The 22188-nt window shown below is 49.5% G+C and overlaps 1 protein-coding gene across 1 annotated transcript in view; it reads left to right on the top strand.

Moving 5' to 3' along the window:
• The window catches only part of polr2b (RNA polymerase II subunit B), a 66131-nt gene that overhangs the window by 14539 nt on the left and 29404 nt on the right, over positions 1-22188 (top strand). The window contains exons 5-10 of the mRNA XM_072459600.1: positions 3689-3908; positions 12100-12258; positions 12334-12498; positions 18188-18384; positions 19152-19271; positions 19504-19690. Coding sequence (XP_072315701.1) covers positions 3689-3908; positions 12100-12258; positions 12334-12498; positions 18188-18384; positions 19152-19271; positions 19504-19690 — 1048 coding nt within the window. The remainder of the gene's footprint in view (positions 1-3688; positions 3909-12099; positions 12259-12333; positions 12499-18187; positions 18385-19151; positions 19272-19503; positions 19691-22188) is intronic.

Raw genomic sequence — 22188 nt, 5'->3', positions numbered from 1 at the left:
CATTTGCCGTACCCTTAATGCAGTGGTGTGCAAACTGTGGCCCTCAGACTTCCTGCCAAGTAGACCCAAATAACAAAAAGTTGTATTTTTTTTATTGTAAATTGGTCTCTTTTAACCCTTGCAGCCTTCACGGCACGTTCCTTCACATAATCGTTAAGAAACCTCATTATCAGGCCACATGGTTTATCAGCTGCTGGTCTTGGTTTGCCCAGGCGCTCTGTGCTCTTTCGATTTTGATGGGGGGACTTGAACTCCTGAGTCATCAAGGAGCTCAGGAATAATTTTCTCCAAAAAGCTTCCTGTATCCTTTCCTCCTTCTTCTTCTTCGCCCACAATTCTCAGGTTAGGACGACGTGATCTGGACTCCAAATCCAGGATCTTATTTTTCATATTATTGTTCTCCGACTCCAGCATTGTTACCCTGGCACCTCCATCTCGGCCCTTACTGTCAGCAGATCGTCCGTATTGTCTGAAACATGCTGCTCGGCTTTCAGCTCAGCGGCTACCGCAACAGAGAACGCAGCAGACTGCAATGGCGACTATCATTTCCGCTCTGAGAGACACCATATCACGCTGCATTTTGCGTCTTATTTGGGACATCGTCATCTGGGCCGGCGGGACCCCAAGTCTGCGGCGATGAGGCGCTACGCCTCTCCGCATAGGGCTTTCTAGCCTCATTAGCACTGTTTCCTCTAAGCTGCGCACAGAAGAAGATCTATGGCACGCAGGACATTTTTTTCACCATAAACTTATTAATTAATATCTAATATTAGACCTAATCTGATTACCAAACGGCCACCGGGAGCAATCTAGAATGAAGCGCAAGTGTTTGACACACTGTAGAAGACTCTAGTGGACAGTAGAAGCACTGTCCAGGGAACACGTCGTGTAACTCGTGTTCTCTATATTTTTAGTTTCAATACCGCTGTGTGTTTTATTACAATCAGACTCATATTCACTAAGCAATTAGTCTAATTAGTCCCGCAGCGCAGCGGACCGCGGGTGCGCCGGGCCGCACACCGGTCCACGCAGACGACCGCGGGGGACGCTACACAGCCAATCAGATCATTGATCTGGACCACAGCCAGGCTGTGGATTTTTGTATTTTTCATTTTAAGTGGGACTATTTTCTTGTAATAAAAGTAAACTAAGATAAGATGAGATAAGATATTCCTTTATTGTCCCACATTGGGAAATGTCATTGGTGCAACGCAGGTAGATACAGAAGAAAAGAACAGATCACTTATAGGAAGTTTGAAAAACACTCTCAGTAGAAGATCTTATAAAGAAAAACTCCCATAGACAAACCTTCCCATTTCCAAACAAGGAATGGAGGGGAAAAATAATAAAGATAAAAATAAATAAATAAATACCATTGCATGTGTCACGACAGTAATTGCACACGGAGAAATGAAGAGGAACAGATGCAAGGCATTGTCCAGCTGTGGAAGAGGGAGCATGCAGCTGTGCAGGGGGAGGGGCGGGTGACCGATCAAATCTCAAGAAGTGAGCATTTAAATCGTTCACCCACTGTAGACCCGCCTGTTTCTGGGCAGGGGGGATTTTGAAGCCCGAGATGGTTTTCAGGCTTCTCCACACTCCCTGAATGTTCTTCTGCTGCAGCTGCTCCTCCATCCTCCTCTTGTAGCCGACCTCAGCCTGTCTGATCTTCCTCCTCAGCTCCTTCTGCACAGTCCTCAGCTCCTCCTTGTTCCCTGACCTGAAGGCTCTCTTCTTCTCCTTCAGCAGAGCCTTCAGTTCACGGTTAATCCATGGCTTGTTGTTTGGAAAACACTGCACCGTCCGGGAGGGAACAATGTTCTCAAAACAGAAGTTGATGTAGTCCGCGATGCACTCTGTGATGGTGTTGATGTCCTTCCCATGTGGGCCATAGAGCTCAGTCCAGATAGTGGTGCTGAAGCAGTCCCTCAGAGCCTCCTCGCTCTTAGCAGACCACATCCTCACCTCACGGGACACCACAGGCTGCCTGCGCACGATGGGTTCATACACAGGCCTCAGATGTACAAGGTTGTGGTCCGAGCTGCCCAGGGAAGGGAGGGGGGAAGAAGAATAAGCCTCTATGGTGTTGGCAAAAAACAAGTCCAATGTTCTATTCTCTCTGGTGGGGCAGGTAACATACTGGGTGTATGTTGGTAGAACAGAAGAGGGAGAAGCGTGGTTAAAGTCACCAGAGACGAGGAAGAGCGCCTGTGGGTGCTGTGTTTGCAGCCCACAAGTGCAGGAGAGCAGTGCATCACAAGCATATTCAGCATTGGCAGACGGGGCCACATAGACTGCGATCAAAATCACATGTGAGAACTCCCGGGGTAGATAATATGGCCTCATGTTACATAGCTGCTGCTTCACTGTGCAGTGTTCGGGTTTACAACAGCTTGTGTTCACATATACAGCCAGACCTCCACCTCTCTTCTTCCCGCATTCTCTCGTTCTGTCCGCCCGCAGCAGATGAAAATTGTCCAAACCTACAATAGAGTCTGGCATTTCTGCTGTTAACCAGGTCTCTGTGAAAATCAAGACGCTGCTGTCCCTATAAATCCTCTGGGACCGCATGAGGCTCGCTATTTGCGTCATTTTATTTTGAAGGGACCTCACGTTACCCATGACTACGGCAGGAACCGACTGTCTCTCGGAGTTTACGTCCAGCCCGTCTGCTTCTCTGTGTTTTCCTAAGGATGTCCGCCGGGATAACGTGACGATCTCCGGGTAAGACGACTGTTCTCCGCAGTTTCAGGAGTTCTTCCTTTGTGTAAACGCGCACCGGCGCCGGCGGGTGAGCCGGGGGGGCTCGGAGTCGAGGCACATCGCGACGACAGGACGAAAACACTCAATCCAGCCGAACAAAGTCAAAACAAGTTGAATTAAAGCGATTCCAGTGCGTGTCCCGATCGATCATGAAGTTCCTCTTTTATATAAACGTGTACCGCGGCATACTGTACGTCGGCGGCGACCGGAGGGCGCGGGGGGGCCGGGGGGGCTCGGAGCCAGCGCACAAGTCAAAAACAAGTTGAATTAAAGCGATTCCAGCGCGTGTCCCTATCGTACAAGTAAAGTAGAACAAATATTTACAAAAGATAAAGCACAATAAGTGTGAAAAAAATGTGAGAAAAGATCGGAGCGTTTACACCGGGCTGCCAGCTGTACCAGCGCCTTTGTGACGTAAAACTAATGAAAATTGCTGCTGTAATTTGATTATTTTAATGTAACTTGCTATGATCCATGGTTTTGAACAGGCGTGATACTAGTGTGTGGCCACAGGGGGCACATCTGATGTTGCTCACAGTGGTCCTCGGTGTTCTCGGAGGGCTTGTGTTTGCCCAGACACGTGAAAAATTTGTGGGAACATTGCTCATTAGCCATGTTAGCCTCGTTAGCTTCATTAGCTTGTGCTGCGGACTGTTTTCTAATAGGACCTTGGGCCGTCAGCTTTGTTTGCTTTTGTCCCGTAGTGTTACCAGACTTGTCTCTTCCTTGTTTACCCGTCTTTTGTTCTTCCTCTTTGGGATTAGTCGGGTCAAACAATGATTTTAAAGCAGACTTTTGCAGTGGCGGTGGGAGGTGGATTTGCTCAAAGCGCCACCTTTTCTAAGAACCCCTATGGACCTTCTGAACCAAATTTGGGCCTTAACATGCAGTCTTAACCTGTGTCACAGTGTGTCTTCTTCTTCAGGTACTCTGCACCTTTGTATGTGGACATCACCAAAACCATCATCAAAGAAGGAGAGGAGCAGCTACAGACTCAGCATCAGAAGACCTTCATTGGAAAGATCCCCATCATGCTGCGCTCCACCTACTGCCTCCTCAGTGGCCTGACTGACAGAGACCTGTGTGAACTCAACGAGTGTCCACTGGACCCTGGGGGCTACTTCATCATCAATGGCTCTGAGAAGGTGAGAGGGCTGAGGAGAAAAAGGACAAAGAGGAGGAGCGAGGGCTGAGGACAAAGAGGACAAAAGGAACAAAGAGAAGGAGAGCGTGCTGAGGAGAATGGATGAAGAGGAGGAGAGAGGGCCGAGGCCAAAGAGGGGGAGAGAGGGCCGAGGCCAAAGAGGGGGAGAGAGGGCCGAGGCCAAAGAGGGGGAGAGGGGGCCGAGGCCAAAGAGGGGGAGAGGGGGCCGAGGCCAAAGAGGGGGAGAGAGGGCCGAGGCCAAAGAGGGGGAGAGAGGGCCGAGGCCAAAGAGGGGGAGAGAGGGCCGAGGCCAAAGAGGGGGAGAGAGGGCCGAGGCCAAAGAGGGGGAGAGAGGGCCGAGGCCAAAGAGGGGGAGAGAGGGCCGAGGCCAAAGAGGGGGAGAGAGGGCCGAGGCCAAAGAGGGGGAGAGAGGGCCGAGGCCAAAGAGGGGGAGAGAGGGCCGAGGCCAAAGAGGGGGAGAGAGGGCCGAGGCCAAAGAGGGGGAGAGAGGGCCGAGGCCAAAGAGGGGGAGAGAGGGCCGAGGCCAAAGAGGGGGAGAGAGGGCCGAGGCCAAAGAGGGGGAGAGAGGGCCGAGGCCAAAGAGGGGGAGAGAGGGCCGAGGCCAAAGAGGGGGAGAGAGGGCCGAGGCCAAAGAGGGGGAGAGAGGGCCGAGGCCAAAGAGGGGGAGAGAGGGCCGAGGCCAAAGAGGGGGAGAGAGGGCCGAGGCCAAAGAGGGGGAGAGAGGGCCGAGGCCAAAGAGGGGGAGAGAGGGCCGAGGAGAAAGAGGGGGAGAGCTTGCCGAGGAGAAAGAGGGGGAGAGCTTGCCGAGGAGAAAGAGGGGGAGAGCTTGCCGAGGAGAAAGAGGGGGAGAGCTTGCCGAGGAGAAAGAGGGGGAGAGCTTGCCGAGGAGAAAGAGGGGGAGAGCTTGCCGAGGAGAAAGAGGGGGAGAGCTTGCCGAGGAGAAAGAGGGGGAGAGCTTGCCGAGGAGAAAGAGGGGGAGAGCTTGCCGAGGAGAAAGAGGGGGAGAGCTTGCCGAGGAGAAAGAGGGGGAGAGCTTGCCGAGGAGAAAGAGGGGGAGAGCTTGCCGAGGAGAAAGAGGGGGAGAGCTTGCCGAGGAGAAAGAGGGGGAGAGCTTGCCGAGGAGAAAGAGGGGGAGAGCTTGCCGAGGAGAAAGAGGGGGAGAGCTTGCCGAGGAGAAAGAGGGGGAGAGCTTGCCGAGGAGAAAGAGGAGGAGAGTTTGCCGTGGAGAAAGAGGAGAAAGAGGAGGAGAGTTTGCCGTGGAGAAAGAGGAGAAAGAGGAGGAGAGTTTGCCGTGGAGAAAGAGGAGGAGAGTTTGCTGAGGAGAAAGAGGAGGAGAGTTTGCTGAGGAGAAAGAGGAGAGAGGGCCGAGGCCAAAGAGGAGGAGAGGGGGCCGAGGCCAAAGAGGAGGAGAGGGGGCCGAGGCCAAAGAGGAGGAGAGGGGGCCGAGGACAAAGAGGAGGAGAGGGGGCCGAGGACAAAGAGGAGGAGAGGGGGCCGAGGACAAAGAGGAGGAGAGGGGGCCGAGGACAAAGAGGAGGAGAGGGGGCCGAGGACAAAGAGGAGGAGAGGGGGCCGAGGACAAAGAGGAGGAGAGGGGGCCGAGGCCAAAGAGGAGGAGAGGGGGCCGAGGCCAAAGAGGAGGAGAGGGGGCCGAGGCCAAAGAGGGGGAGAGAGGGCCGAGGCCAAAGAGGGGGAGAGAGGGCCGAGGCCAAAGAGGGGGAGAGAGGGCCGAGGCCAAAGAGGGGGAGAGAGGGCCGAGGCCAAAGAGGGGGAGAGCGGGCCGAGACCAAAGAGGGGGAGAGCTTGCCGAGGAGAAATAGGGGGAGAGCTTGCCGAGGAGAAAGAGGGGGAGAGCTTGCCGAGGAGAAAGAGGGGGAGAGCTTGCCGAGGAGAAAGAGGGGGAGAGCTTGCCGAGGAGAAAGAGGGGGAGAGTTTGCCGAGGAGAAAGAGGACAAAGAGGAGGAGAGCGGGCTGAGGAGAAAGAGGAGGAGAGTTTGCTGAGGAGAAAGAGGAGAAAGAGGAGGAGAGTTTGCTGAGGAGAAAGAGGAGAAAGAGGAGGAGAGTTTGCTGAGGAGAAAGAGGAGAAAGAGGAGGAGAGTTTGCCGAGGACAAAGAGGAGGAGAGTTTGCCGAGGAGAAAGAGGGGGAGAGTTTGCCGAGGAGAAAGAGGGGGAGAGTTTGCCGAGGAGAAAGAGGGGGAGAGTTTGCCGAGGAGAAAGAGGGGGAGAGTTTGCCGAGGAGAAAGAGGGGGAGAGTTTGCCGAGGAGAAAGAGGGGGAGAGTTTGCCGAGGAGAAAGAGGGGGAGAGTTTGCCGAGGAGAAAGAGGGGGAGAGTTTGCCGAGGAGAAAGAGGGGGAGAGTTTGCCGAGGAGAAAGAGGGGGAGAGTTTGCCGAGGAGAAAGAGGGGGAGAGTTTGCCGAGGAGAAAGAGGGGGAGAGTTTGCCGAGGAGAAAGAGGGGGAGAGTTTGCCGAGGAGAAAGAGGGGGAGAGTTTGCCGAGGAGAAAGAGGACAAAGAGGAGGAGAGCGGGCTGAGGAGAAAGAGGAGAAAGAGGAGGAGAGTTTGCTGAGGAGAAAGAGGAGAAAGAGGAGGAGAGTTTGCTGAGGACAAAGAGGAGGAGAGTTTGCTGAGGACAAAGAGGGGGAGAGTTTGCCGAGGAGAAAGAGGGGGAGAGTTTGCCGAGGAGAAAGAGGACAAAGAGGAGGAGAGCGGGCTGAGGAGAAAGAGGAGGAGAGTTTGCTGAGGAGAAAGAGGAGAAAGAGGAGGAGAGTTTGCTGAGGAGAAAGAGGAGGAGAGTTTGCCGAGGAGAAAGAGGGGGAGAGTTTGCCGAGGAGAAAGAGGACAAAGAGGAGGAGAGCGGGCTGAGGAGAAAGAGGAGGAGAGTTTGCTGAGGAGAAAGAGGAGAAAGAGGAGGAGAGTTTGCTGAGGAGAAAGAGGAGAAAGAGGAGGAGAGTTTGCTGAGGAGAAAGAGGAGAAAGAGGAGGAGAGTTTGCCGAGGAGAAAGAGGGGGAGAGTTTGCCGAGGAGAAAGAGGGGGAGAGTTTGCCGAGGAGAAAGAGGGGGAGAGTTTGCCGAGGAGAAAGAGGGGGAGAGTTTGCCGAGGAGAAAGAGGGGGAGAGTTTGCCGAGGAGAAAGAGGGGGAGAGTTTGCTGAGGAGAAAGAGGGGGAGAGTTTGCCGAGGAGAAAGAGGACAAAGAGGAGGAGAGCGGGCTGAGGAGAAAGAGGAGGAAAGTTTGCTGAGGAGAAAGAGGAGAAAGAGGAGGAGAGTTTGCTGAGGAGAAAGAGGAGAAAGAGGAGGAGAGTTTGCTGAGGAGAAAGAGGAGGAGAGTTTGCTGAGGACAAAGAGGAGGAGAGTTTGCTGAGGACAAAGAGGAGGAGAGTTTGCTGAGGAGAAAGAGGAGAGAGGGCTGAGGCCAAAGAGGAGGAGAGAGGGCTGAGGACAAAGAGGAGGAGAGAGGGCTGAGGACAAAGAGGAGGAGAGCGGGCTGAGGACAAAGAGGAGGAGAGCGGGCTGAGGACAAAGAGGAGGACAGCGGGCTGAGGAGAAAAAGGAGAAAGAGGAGGAGAGTTTGCTGAGGAGAAAGAGGAGGAGAGTTTGCTGTGGAGAAAGAGGAGGAGAGTTTGCTGAGGAGAAAGAGGAGGAGAGTTTGCTGAGGAGAAAGAGGAGCGTTTGCTGAGGAGAAAGAGGAGGAGAGTTTGCTGAGGAGAAAAAGGAGAAAGAGGAGGAGAGTTTGCTGAGGAGAAAGAGGAGGAGAGTTTGCTGAGGAGAAAGAGGAGGAGAGTTTGCTGAGGAGAAAGAGGAGGAGAGTTTGCTGAGGAGAAAGAGGAGGAGAGTTTGCTGAGGAGAAAGAGGAGGAGAGAGGGCTGAGGACAAAGAGGAGGAGAGCGGGCTGAGGAGAAAGAGGAGGAAAGTTTGCTGAGGAGAAAGAGGAGGAGAATTTGCTGCGGAGAAAGAGGAGAGTTTGCTGAGGAGAAAGAGGGGGAGAGTTTGCTGAGGAGAAAGAGGACAGAGGAGGAGAGTTTGCTGAGGAGAAAGAGGAGAGAGGGCTGATGCCAAAGAGGAGGAGAGAGGGCTGAGGCCAAAGAGGAGGAGAGAGGGCTGAGGCCAAAGAGGAGTAGAGAGGGCTGAGGCCAAAGAGGAGGAGAGAGGGCTGAGGCCAAAGAGGAGGAGAGAGGGCTGAGGCCAAAGAGGAGGAGAGAGGGCTGAGGAGAAAGAGGAGGAGAGAGGGCCGAGGCCAAAGAGGAGGAGAGAGGGCCGAGGCCAAAGAGGGGGAGAGAGGGCCGAGGCCAAAGAGGGGGAGAGAGGGCCGAGGCCAAAGAGGGGGAGAGAGGGCCGAGGCCAAAGAGGGGGAGAGCTTGCCGAGGAGAAAGAGGGGGAGAGCTTGCCGAGGAGAAAGAGGGGGAGAGCTTGCCGAGGAGAAAGAGGGGGAGAGTTTGCCGAGGAGAAAGAGGGGGAGAGTTTGCCGAGGAGAAAGAGGGGGAGAGTTTGCCGAGGAGAAAGAGGGGGAGAGTTTGCCGAGGAGAAAGAGGGGGAGAGTTTGCCGAGGAGAAAGAGGACAAAGAGGAGGAGAGCGGGCTGAGGAGAAAGAGGAGGAAAGTTTGCTGAGGAGAAAGAGGAGGAGAGTTTGCTGAGGAGAAAGAGGAGAAAGAGGAGGAGAGTTTGCTGAGGAGAAAGAGGACAAAGAGGAGGAGAGTTTGCTGAGGACAAAGAGGAGGAGAGTTTGCTGAGGAGAAAGAGGAGAGAGGGCTGAGGCCAAAGAGGAGGAGAGAGGGCTGAGGACAAAGAGGAGGAGAGAGGGCTGAGGACAAAGAGGAGGAGAGAGGGCTGAGGACAAAGAGGAGGAGAGAGGGCTGAGGACAAAGAGGAGGAGAGAGGGCTGAGGACAAAGAGGAGGAGAGCGGGCTGAGGACAAAGAGGAGGAGAGCGGGCTGAGGAGAAAAAGGAGAAAGAGGAGGAGAGTTTGCTGAGGAGAAAGAGGAGGAGAGTTTGCTGTGGAGAAAGAGGAGGAGAGTTTGCTGAGGAGAAAGAGGAGGAGAGTTTGCTGAGGAGAAAGAGGAGGAGAGTTTGCTGAGGAGAAAGAGGAGGAGAGTTTGCTGAGGAGAAAGAGGAGGAGAGTTTGCTGAGGAGAAAAAGGAGAAAGAGGAGGAGAGTTTGCTGAGGAGAAAGAGGAGGAGAGTTTGCTGTGGAGAAAGAGGAGGAGAGTTTGCTGAGGAGAAAGAGGAGGAGAGTTTGCTGAGGAGAAAGAGGAGGAGAGTTTGCTGAGGAGAAAGAGGAGGAGAGAGGGCTGAGGACAAAGAGGAGGAGAGAGGGCTGAGGACAAAGAGGAGGAGAGCGGGCTGAGGAGAAGAGGACAAAGAGGAGGAGAGCGGGCTGAGGAGAAAGAGGAGGAGAGTTTGCTGAGGAGAAAGGGGGAGAGTTTGATGAGGAGAAAGAGGACAAAGAGGAGGAGAGTTTGCTGAGGAGAAAGAGGAGAGAGGGCTGAGGCCAAAGAGGAGGAGAGAGGGCTGAGGCCAAAGAGGAGGAGAGAGGGCTGAGGCCAAAGAGGAGGAGAGAGGGCTGAGGACAAAGAGGAGGAGAGAGGGCTGAGGACAAAGAGGAGGAGAGAGGGCTGAGGAGAAAGAGGACAAAGAGGAGGAGAGCGGGCTGAGGAGAAAGAGGTCAAAGAGGAGGAGAGCGGGCTGAGGAGAAAGAGGACAAAGAGGAGGAGAGCGGGCTGAGGAGAAAGAGGAGGAGAGTTTGCTGAGGAGAAAGAGGAGGAGAGTTTGCTGAGGAGAAAGAGGGGGAGAGTTTGCTGAGGAGAAAGAGGGGGAGAGTTTGCTGAGGAGAAAGAGGGGGAGAGTTTGCTGAGGAGAAAGAGGAGGAGAGAGGGCTGAGGACAAAGAGGAGGAGAGAGGGCTGAGGCCAAAGAGGAGGAGAGAGGGCTGAGGCCAAAGAGGAGGAGAGAGGGCTGAGGCCAAAGAGGAGGAGAGAGGGCTGAGGACAAAGAGGAGGAGAGCGGGCTGAGGCCAAAGAGGAGGAGAGAGGGCTGAGGAGAAAGAGGACAAAGAGGAGGAGAGCGGGCTGAGGAGAAAGAGGTCAAAGAGGAGGAGAGCGGGCTGAGGAGAAAGAGGACAAAGAGGAGGAGAGCGGGCTGAGGAGAAAGAGGAGGAGAGTTTGCTGAGGAGAAAGAGGAGGAGAGTTTGCTGAGGAGAAAGAGGGGGAGAGTTTGCTGAGGAGAAAGAGGGGGAGAGTTTGCTGAGGAGAAAGAGGAGGAGAGTTTGCTGAGGAGAAAGAGGACAAAGAGGAGGAGAGTTTGCTGAGGAGAAAGAGGAGGAGAGAGGGCTGAGGCCAAAGAGGAGGAGAGAGGGCTGAGGCCAAAGAGGAGGAGAGAGGGCTGAGGCCAAAGAGGAGGAGAGAGGGCTGAGGACAAAGAGGAGGAGAGCGGGCTGAGGAGAAAGAGGACAAAGAGGAGGAGAGCGGGCTGAGGAGAAAGAGGACAAAGAGGAGGAGAGCGGGCTGAGGAGAAAGAGGACAAAGAGGAGGAGAGCGGGCTGAGGAGAAAGAGGACAAAGAGGAGGAGAGCGGGCTGAGGAGAAAGAGGACAAAGAGGAGGAGAGCGGGCTGAGGAGAAAGAGGAGGAGAGAGGGCTGAGGAGAAAGCCCTGGCCATTCTGATGCTAGTCAGCTACACCTCAGTGATGAGGAGCCCATTACAGGGCTGTTATGGGGAACGTGGAAACTTAAAACAGTGCAAACAAATGGATAGAAAAAGACATCTATCATCAAGAGGCTCCACTTGGTGGGCCGGACAGCCCAAAGTGGCATAAATCTGCAGATTGAGAATGACTCTTGGACAGGGACCTAACCCCACGTTCAGGTTCAAGTCCAAATTCAAATCCAGAGGTTCAGGTTCTGACCTAATGAGTCCGGACCTAAACCCATGCCATATTTGCATAATGTTATAACGGCATAACACAAGCAACGTGGCTTATTAACTTATTGTATAATTTATTATTATTTTTATTTTCAGTATTAAACAGGTTTTTATTTTTGTTTAACCATAGTTAGGCTATAGAAACACAATGTAGGCTTTCATTAATAGCCTAATATTGTTTATCATACACAAATGTGCAATATAAAAAGGAGAGAGAAAATCTGCTGTTTAACTAGACATTTAATACAGCTGAGTATTTTAGAAAATAAAATATACTGGCCAAAACTACGCTAAATGATGAAGGTTGAGCTTAACCACAACTTCCTCTCTCCTCCTCCTGCTTCTTGCCTTAGCTCTCCTCCCTCCATTGTGTTACACAGCACGCGCTTTTCGGTTCTCTTCGACGCTCTTCGGCTCAACAACTTGCGAGACTTCTGGAATTCAGATGCATGGCAGTGTTTACGTCTTTTCCAGCGTGAATTTTGCGATCTGTGGAAGGTTTAAGACGGTCTAGAACGAAAAGGATATAGTATGTGAGTGCTAGATTTTCATTTTCCAGTACCGAATCTGAACCAAACTGGACTTTTTACAAGTCCAGAACTGATCCAGCGCACCGGTACACATTCCTACTCTTGGATGAAAGGTGAGACGTTGTAAAAAGTGTCCAGATGACTACAACTGAATCTTAATGTTGCAAATGAAATACACAAGGAAGCAAGAAATTATATGAGAACGATATGATTATGATCTTAATGATTTTCAGTTTCAAGTGACTTCATGCAGGAGATTTATGTATTTTTACGCAAGACGAGTGGGGGCATGGGGCACCACCGACCAGTTCTTTTGAGGACAGCCAAATGGAGAAAAGGTGAGGGAATGAGGTGAAGAGGCACTGGAAAAAGAGAGAGAGAGGGAAGAGTAAAGGTAGCTGGGAGAAAAGTGGGGAAAGAAGAGATGAATATGGGACAGATGGAAGAGAGAAAAGAGACTGAGGGGTGTGAATAAAAGTGCAGAAGTGGAGAATCCTAGAGTGTGATGGTCCACCCCTGAAGATGAGTCTCACCAAATTTCACGTTGATAGGGCTGACGCCCTGGGAGGAGTTGGTGAAAGTATAAAGTGTAAACATGTTCTGGTGATTTCCCCATAAGGATAACATGGGATGTTTCTGTCATCGCTACGGTTACGCCGTACATGAGTAAAGGATGATGAGTGCTGTGTGGGAGTTCAGGTCTAATCCCAGTCTTGTGATGCCTCTGTCCAGGTGCTGATCGCTCAGGAGAAGATGGCCACCAACACAGTTTACGTTTTTGCCAAAAAAGACTCAAAGTACGCCTACACAGCAGAGTGCCGCTCCTGTCTGGAAAACTCGTCCAGACCCACCAGTACAATCTGGGTCAGCATGATGGCACGTGGAGGACAGGTGAGGACTGAACCAGGATGGAGCCAAGTGGTGCATGATGACATTCTACTCATCACTGTATGTGTGTGTTTGCAGGGCGTTAAGAAGAGTGCCATTGGCCAGAGGATCGTGTCCACTCTGCCCTACATCCGCCAGGAAGTGCCCATCATCATCGTGTTCAGAGCGCTGGGATTTGTGTCTGACAGAGACATCCTGGAACATATCATCTACGACTTCGACGACCCCGAGATGATGGAGATGGTAACGCTGAACCATTTCCTTTTCTATTTTCTGAGAAACATTGTGAATTAGGATTCCATTCAGAGTGCATCTTTAAAAATAACAAAAAACATAAACATTCATGTATGTAAAGCTGATTTTTTTATTTCATTTATTTTTATTATTTATTTATACAGGGGAAACCAAATAAGATAAACTCTCCTTTTCATTGGTACCCTGTCAAATACAAAATGCAAATAAAACAAACACACGATATGATTAAAATGAAAATAAAACAAACAAAAAAACAATATACAAATATAGCCGCAAGCGGCAATGATTGGCCCTCGCCACACCGCCGCCACGCCGCAAGAGGAGGGGGCGCTAACGCGCCCCAATTGTCCTTTTATTACGCCTACTGCTGAATCTGTGACGCTGTCACATCTTCTCCCCTTTGTTTTACCATCAAAAAGCTATTTTATTTTGAATTCTTGGCAAAATGTGCGGCTTTGCCGCACAGACACCGTGACTCTTTGAATAAAAATGTGGATAACTTTTGATGGTCCACCCCTGAAGATGAGTCTCACCAAATTTCACGTTGATAGGGCTGACGCCCTGGGAGGAGTTGGTGAAAGTATAAAGTGTAAACATGTTCTGGTGATTTCCCCATAAGGATAACATGGGATGTTTCTGTCATCGCTACGGTTACGCCGTACAAAATATGACTTTGGCTCTCATACTTTTATGATCAGGATGGCAAATTAGAATTTTGTTCAAAATATCATGTCATTTGGAAAAACTCTATTGTTTATAGGCCACTCTGAAGGCCAAATAGTCAGAATTCTGGGAAACGTTTGCGGCTCCGTCGCACAGAGACCGTAAAAGTTATCCTTAAAATTTGGATAACTTTAGATGCCCCACTTGTCTAGAGGACGTACACCGATTTTGAGGTTGTTGGGCAAAACGCACTAGGAGGAGTTCGTTAAAGTGTGAAACATAAAAATGTGGATATTTGAGAGATTTTGTGGTTTTCCCATAGGGATAACATGGGAGGTTTCTGTCATCGCTACGACTACGCCGTAAAAATTAAGGCATTTGTCTGATAAGCTTTTTTGATCGGGACGGCAAAATAGAATTTTGGGTAAAGTTTAGAACATTTTGGTAAAACTAATTTTTGACCTTCAATGTTAATTTAAAGGTCACTCTGTAGGGGGCGCTATCGCGGCCATTTCAATTTTGTCAGCCTAAACTGGTCCAAACTACAAAGTTTTAACAACTGATTCAAATTTGGTCCTAATCGGACTGGTTTTGATCAAATGGGAGCGATTTTTAGATCTGCAATATCCCAAAATAAGTTGTCCAACTTTGCGGCTGCGCCGCACACAGACCGTAAAAGGTATCTCAAAAAATTTGTGCGCCCGCATGTTTGGTCAGACAGTTGCAACGCTGCCTTTGGCAGCGTTGCGGGAGCAATAGGCCCTCCGCCCTGCTGGGGCTCGGGCCTAAATATTCCGATGCGAAAACAATGTTTCCCATTTTTCAAATATCATAAACTATACATTTTCGGTACCTCATGGTGTGGGTCCCTGGTCACTGACGGGTACTTTCGTTAATTTTGAGTGGGCTCCGCCCACTTTGTGTTTTTGGCCCTCTATACAGTAATACTGTTCAAGTTTTGCATTACATGCTTATATGCACGGAACATGCAAGAGATGGGGAACGTATTCGTGAGCTACTTATCGCAAATGAGTGCTTTATATGGGGCGGTTGTCATCCCCATGTAAAGTGCTCGTTTAGTGCGCACTTTTGCACGGGCTTCGCCCGTTTACAACGGTAATGTTCATTTTCCTCCTACTAATTAGTATGCACGGGGCGTGCATGAGTGAAGGAGTGCGTTAGTGAGTGTTTGGAAGTGGGCGAGCGCTTCGCGCTCGATTTCGTGCGCACTTTCGCAGCCGTGCTTCGCACGGCCTTACGAGATTAATAGGCCTCTCGCCAGCTTGTGGCGCTCGGGCCTAATTAACAGATGCCTAAAAACACACAAATACAAAATGGGATAAAATCATGTAAAACAAGAGCACTTCGGGGCAAAGTTGCTGAAATCCTTTTTCCCTAGCTCCGTTTTGAGAATGTAAAATAAGAACGTCCTGATCTGATGTTCAGCAAACTTGTTAAGTAATTAGGCAAACACTGTCTTGTGGTGGTGTGCATTGCCCATCTAAAGTGAGATCTTGCCCACCTATTCAAAAACTCACCCCCACTGCTATGCCTCAGATCGTGCAGATTGAATGGCCAGGTCCATTTACCAGTCTATGGGCCGTAGGTGGATGTCAGCACAACACGCTGGTTTTACTTTTGCAACTCTTTCTCACCTGATGGTTGCACATAGGATTTGGTTCTCGTCTACATTCCTGTGGAATGTAGGCGCCCACAGGCTGTAAAGTCCTACTCTTTATGTGATGGGCAGAGAAGACCGAGGAAAGCAGTGCCGGTTAAAGCAGGCCAATATGGAGAAAAATGTATATCAATATATTTTCTCATATCTTGATGTACAATATAAATATTTGTATCTTTTTAAAGTGAAATACATTTTTTCCAAGCCTATTCACCTTATTCCAGAAGCCTGTCCGGGCGCCGCCATACGACGTAATCCTTCTTCCAATTGTATTAGTGAACATAGGGCTGCCGACCTCCAGAGAAAATAAGTTCTGCACAGACTAAAAAGCTGTTTTCGGGCCGTCCAGGGAATCTGTGCATTGTTGACTTGTTGGTCACATGAACATTGGATATTTTATACAAATCAATCTACTTCATAGAAGGTTGTAACATTTAAACCAAAGTTCCAGCTGGACCGGAAGTGCCATTACAACAACAGTGGCGATAAGGTGGGAAAAGAGGGAAAAGTCAGGGGGGCAGAATTAGGTCAATAGGTGGCTAATTAAGACTGTAGCAATGTAAATCTACATAAAAGAGGCTTGTTTTAGTGAACTGGTGTTTCAGTTTTATTGTGTAGTGCTTGTGCACTTGTAGGGTTTAGCAGATAGAAAGTGAAGAAAAAAAAAGGCATGTCAGCACAGCGCCTGATGCTAATAAGTAGATACATGCATACATACTTTTGTGAGAAATTACAGCCTACAAGCCCCTGTTCTCTGCAGGACACAATGTGGAGTTAGTTTAGGTCTGTTTCTGAGCACATTTAGCATAAAGATGTGTCACCCCAAGCTGTCGGGACTACAAAGCAGACAAGGGAAAAAGGTTTTGAACGCAGCACCGGCGCTGTGCTGTTGACTTGCGTGTAACAGCTTTTTCCTGTAAACTCAAACATGAGTGGAATAAAGTGTCGGATAAATCCTGGATAGATATTTCTTTGGGGTCACAGTGAACAGCTTTAGTCCACAGGAGGGACAGACGAGAGCAGCTTGTGACACAGACGGACGGCAGACATGAAGTGTCTGAGCTCTTAGCGAGAAGAGGAGACGGAGCGGAGAGAGGAAACTAGGGCTGCAACAATTACTCGAGTAAATGGAGTAATTCGATTACAAAAAAGCTTTGATTTTTTTTTTTTTTATTGCCTCCATGATTCGTTTAATTGACATATTTAATATCAATAAATCTTGTTCCGCTCAGACCTGCAGCATCTAAAGCACAAGAGAGGAGAGAGCGATGTGTTTTGAGCTGTAACTAGCTCCGTGTGCCGTTCACTTTAGCCTCTGTGTCTTCGCTCCCTCATCGCATACTTTGTTTCATTCTCGCGAGTTCCTCTGTGCTTTTTGCTTCCCACTGACACTCGTACGTTTAAAATACGCTGCTCTCTCCTCTGTTGTGCTTTGAAACAGCCAATACATCCATGGAAACAAAATCCATGGAAAAAATACGGAGGAACGCGATTATGGAAAAAAAGGCTGCAATGGCACAGAAGCTAACGTGAACGGCACATTAATGCTGCAAAATGACAAAATTGCAAAATGCAGTTACAGCTCAAAACACCAGGGATCACTGGTCTCACTCGACATGAAGTTTCGTAATTTAAGTGAGTGACATGAACGCAAATTAATTCGTTCTGACAAGTTAATTAGTCGTTTAGGCCGAGCATAAGAATATGTCTGTTTGCCGTAACCCGACCGACCCAGTATAAAACTAGCAGACTGAAAAAAAAAAAAAATCAGCATTTTGTCAAAATGACGCCAAATTATTTTATCTTTTTAATATTTCGCCGACTCGCCGACCGTTCTTTTCAAAAGCACCGACAAATAACGCATTGCACGACTCGTATACGTTAACATTTTCGGTCCTCCATATACATGTCCTCATCCCGCCCTCCGTGATCCTCATCCCGCCCTCCGTGATCCTCATCCCGCCCTCCGTGATCCTCATCCCGCCCTCCGTGATCCTCATCCCGCCCTCCGCCCTCCGTAATCCTCATCCCGTCCTCCGTAATCCTCATCCCGTCCTCCGTAAATCCCGCCCTCCGTAATCCTCATCCCGCCCTCCGTGTCCTCATTGTGTCCTCATCCCGCCCTCCGTGTCCTCATCCCGCCCTCATCCCACCCTCCGTGTCCTCATCCCGCCCTCATCCCACCCTCCGTGTCCTCATCGTGTCCTCATCCCGCCCTCCGTGTCCTCGTCCCGCCCTCCGTGTCCTCGTCCCGCCCTCCGTGTCCTCGTCCCGCCCTCCGTGTCCTCATCCCGCCCTCCGTGTCCTCATCCCGCCCTCCGTGTCCTCCAACCACTCTACGTATCACAGTATTTGTTGTGTAAATCTGACTGCACTTCTGACTGCACTCGCTATACCTCTTCATTTGCCTTTTCTCTCCATCAAATTTTGTGCTTGCTGAAAATGCCCCATTTTGCATTTCCATACATCCATACCTCCTGACGTAATTGACATTTACAATTTTAACGCAGTTGGCTCTTTTACATGTCAACCAATGCTTGATAAATGAGGCCCTAAGTCACTTAATAATATTTATTTACATACGTATGTACTGCAGCACTCTCCTTTTTGCTCCTTATTATGAAAGAATTGTATGCTTTTGTTCCATATGTAGCCTGCAGCGGCACTGTAGCCCAACAATTTTCCCCTTTGGCACAATAAAGTTGATCTTATCTTAAAGGTTGAATGGACGATTCTTTTGGCCCAAATCTGAGTATTATTCCTCGTGGCGTGGACGGCCAATTAGTCCTGCCACGTATCAATCATAAAACGCACCTACCTTTCCGCGTGTCAAAGCGCATTGATCTATCATAATATAGTTCCCTCAGTGCACGGGACAAAATGAAGACGGAGAAAGATTTTGCGAGCGGTCTCAGAAGAAGACGGAAATCTACGGGAGACGAGAGATGCGATGCGATCCGTGATGCGATCCGTCGCGCTAATAAACAAACGCACATGTGTGTTGTATCAGTGTTCTCAAATCGCCGAAAAATCGTCCATTGCGCCTTTAAATTATTGTAGCCTTTGCAGTTTATTAACTGCGACCCTAATTGCCAGCTTAAGGCACAGGGCTTCTCTGCGTGGATTTAGCATGTTCTTCGACTACGCAGGGTTCTACCACTACCATTAAAAACATGTCACTTTTTTTCTTAAAAGTCCCCTGAAAGAGATTCTTAGTCTCAGTGGGACTTTCCTGGATAAATAAATTTACTAGTTGTAGAATTCTGAATATTGACCATAGGATATCGGAGCTTTGGGCCGTCAATCTACCGCTGATCCCTATTCTCTACTGCTCAGGTGAAGCCCTCTCTTGACGAGGCCTTTGTGATTCAGGAGCAGAATGTTGCTCTGAACTTCATTGGTTCCCGAGGAGCCAAGCCTGGAGTCACCAAAGAACGCAGGATCAAGTACGCCAAGGAGGTTCTGCAAAAGGAGATGCTGCCCCATGTGGGAGTCAGTGACTTCTGTGAGACCAAGAAGGCCTACTTCCTCGGGTCAGTACTATCACCAAGTTCATGCTTTAATATTTCAATGGATTGCTTTTAGCATATATACATATGCACATTATATTTATATCTAACCCCTTGTCTTTTTGATTTTCCTGTTGCATTTGAGCATCCTTGTTTTCGGCATGTTTAGCTTCCGAAAGCTTTAGCTTGTTTGTAAATTGTTTAGGTTTTTCCTGCCGTGTTTCTTTTTGGCCGAGGCGACGGCAATTACTATGCCCCTCAAAACTGCCTTTGCAGAGAATGGGTGAAGAAACTTCACCGTTGTCGTTTTCCTCTACATCTTTCTCAATGTCCTTTGTCATGTTCATACTTTATTACACTGACCTGTGTTTTTACCAGTGGCTCCTGATCTATCCAGGTTTGCACTGGTTTGGATGTTTTCCTCAGAGCATCATCAAGTTTGTTTTTTTGTTGTTAGCTCCACATTAGCATCGCTTTTAGCACGGCTCTAACGTCCACAAAACCTTCTCCTTTCTTTCCTCCATGTGTTTCCCAAAACCATGTGTCTTTCTCCCCCACTCAGACCTCTGCTCAAGTCTGTAATATATGCGAAAATAAGATTCTTGGCTCTGGCCGAGCTATTCAAGGACATTCAGAGTTATGCTTAGGGTCATTGTCTTGTTGGAAGATGAACCTTCCGTCTGAGGTCCAGAGCGCTCTGGAGTAGGTGGCAAAGAAAGGAATGAGACTGGGCTATTGTCGCTGTACTCTGACGCGTGCACTTCCCCCCTGCCCCCCCCCCCTGTCCACAGGTACATGGTACACCGCCTCCTGCTGGCAGCTCTGGGGCGCAGAGAGCTCGATGACAGGGATCATTATGGAAACAAGAGGTTGGACCTCGCTGGACCTCTTCTTGCGTTCCTCTTCAGAGGGTTGGTACTAAACAAGAACCAGTTAAAAAAAACTAAGGCCAATTTTAGACATTCATTTTTGTACCTTTTTTTTTTTTTAATTAAAGGCATATAGGCATATTTGCCATTACTCACATTCTTAACATGGTAACAGTTTCTAAATAAATGACTGCAGTATTTAATTTGTAATAACTGCTGTGTTTACTTGTAATATATTTTTTCTTTATAGTAATATATATTTAATTAATTACAGAATGTTTAAGAATTTACTGAAGGAGATTCGAATCTACGCTCAGAAATTCATTGACAGAGGAAAAGACTTCAACCTGGAGCTGGCCATCAAAACTCGCATCATTTCAGACGGGCTCAAGTATTCACTGGCTACAGGCAACTGGGGAGACGTAAAGAAAGCCCATCAAGCCAGGGCCGGAGTGTCACAGGTAAGGTATATGGTCCAGAGGAGGGCAGGGGGGATATATGGTCCAGAGGAGGGCAATGGGGAATATGGTCCAGAGGAGAACAGGGGGGATATATGGTCCAGGGGGGATATATGTTCCAGAGGAGAACAGGGGGGATATATGGTCCAGAGGAGGGCAGGGGGGGATATATGGTCCAGAGGAGAACAGGGGGGATATATGGTCCAGAGGAGAACAGGGGGGATATATGGTCCAGAGGAGAACAGGGGGGATATATGGTCCAGAGGAGGGCAGAGGGGGATATATGGTCCAGAGGAGGGCAGAGGGGGATATATGGTCCAGAGGAGGGCAGAGGGGGATATATGGTCCAGAGGAGGGCAGAGGGGGATATATGGTCCAGAGGAGGGCAGAGGGGGATATATGGTCCAGAGGAGGGCAGAGGGGGATATATGGTCCAGAGGAGGGCAGAGGGGGATATATGGTCCTGAGGAGGGCAGGGAGGGATATATGGTCCTGAGGAGGGCAGGGGGGATATATGGTACAGAGGAGGACAGTGGATATATGGTACAGAGGAGGATAGTCGATATATGGTACAGAGGAGGGCAGGGGGGGATATATCAGTGTTTGAGGATGGTGGTGGGACACCAAAAAATTTTGGTGCTCGCGCCCTCAATATGGAAAGCCAATATGATCACTCTCCGCCACTTAGGAGCAGCGTATCGCGACGCTGGGTGCCCGCTCGGCGCTCCGCTCAGCGCGCCCCCCGAGGAGCGTGTAAACAACACCACGGCGCCCGCGCCGCTCGCGGCACCCGAACGCGCAAGCGCAGCTAAAATGCCCGCGGCACGCGCACAGTTATCTTAATACCTGGCGGTATCTTTTCAGCATGACGGGTGCCGGCGGCATCTTTTGAGCATGATGGGTGCCGGCGGCAGCATGGCGGCATCTTTTGAGCATGATGGGTGCCGGCGGCAGCATGGCGGCATCTTTTGAGCATGATGGGTGCCGGCGGCAGCATGGCGGCATCTTTTGAGCATGATGGGTGCTGGCGGCAGCATGGCGGCATCTTTTGAGCATGGCGGGTGCCGGCGGCAGCATGGCGGGCCGCCATGCCAAAAGCCCTCAGCGAGAACACTGATATATGGTGCAGAGGAGGACAGTGGATATATCAGGGGTGGGCAATTATTTTCCTCCGAGGGCCATATTCGAATCCAGGCAAGTAGCGGAGGGCCGGCCCGCAATCATTGGTGTGAAAAAAAAAAAAAAAAAAAAAAAAAAATCCTTTTTCTGTCAAATATAGGCTATTGAATCTATTATTTAATTCATTTCACGTCATATTTATTAAGGATAGAAAGTGCAGACAAATGCCTGAGGGCAAAAAAGATGAAAAAAAGCTTGGCGGGCCGGATTGAAAGGCCCTGTGGGCCGGATGTGGCCCACGTGCCGTAGTTTGCCCACCCCTGGGATATATGGTCCAGAGGAGGACAGTGGATATATGGTCCAGAGGAGGACAGTGGATATATTGTCCAGAGGAGGACAGTGGCTATATGGTCCAAAGGAGGACAGTGGATATATGGTCCAAAGGAGGACAGTGGATATATGGTCCAAAGGAGGACAGTGGATATATGGTCCATTGGAGGACAGTGGATATATGTTCCATTGAAGGACAGTGGATATATGTTCCATTGGAGGACAGTGGATATATGTTCCATTGAAGGACAGTGGATATATGTTCCATTGGAGGACAGTGGATATATGTTCCATTGGAGGACAGTGGATATATGTTCCATTGGAGGACAGTGGATATATGTTCCAGAGGAGGACAGTGGATATATGGTCCATTGGAGGACAGTGGATATATGTTCCATTGAAGGACAGTGGATATATGTTCCATTGGAGGACAGTGGATATATGTTCCATTGAAGGACAGTGGATATATGTTCCATTGGAGGACAGTGGATATATGTTCCATTGGAGGACAGTGGATATATGTTCCATTGGAGGACAGTGGATATATGTTCCATTGAAGGACAGTGGATATATGTTCCATTGGAGGACAGTGGATATATGTTCCATTGGAGGACAGTGGATATATGTTCCATTGGAGGACAGTGGATATATGTTCCATTGAAGGACAGTGGATATATGTTCCATTGGAGGACAGTGGATATATGTTCCATTGGAGGACAGTGGATATATGTTCCAGAGGAGGACAGTGGATATATGTTCCATTGGAGGACAGTGGATATATGTTCCATTGAAGGACAGTGGATATATGTTCCATTGGAGGACAGTGGATATATGTTCCATTGGAGGACAGTGGATATATGTTCCATTGGAGGACAGTGGATATATGTTCCATTGGAGGACAGTGGATATATGTTCCATTGGAGGACAGTGGATATATCGTCCAAAAGAGGACTGTGGATATTTGGCCCAGCGGAGTATAGTGGATATTATGGTCTAGAGGAGGGCAGGTGGGTATATATGGTCCAGAGGAGGACAGGGGAGATATATGGTAC

Source organism: Eucyclogobius newberryi, unplaced genomic scaffold (genome assembly GCF_026437365.1).
Source record: "Eucyclogobius newberryi isolate DKJ021-1_F unplaced genomic scaffold, fEucNew1.0.hap1 SCAF_24, whole genome shotgun sequence".
Classification (NCBI taxonomy): domain Eukaryota; kingdom Metazoa; phylum Chordata; class Actinopteri; order Gobiiformes; family Gobiidae; genus Eucyclogobius; species Eucyclogobius newberryi.
The sequence above is the reverse complement of the archived record's forward strand: the minus strand, read 5'-3'. Positions and strand labels throughout refer to the sequence as shown.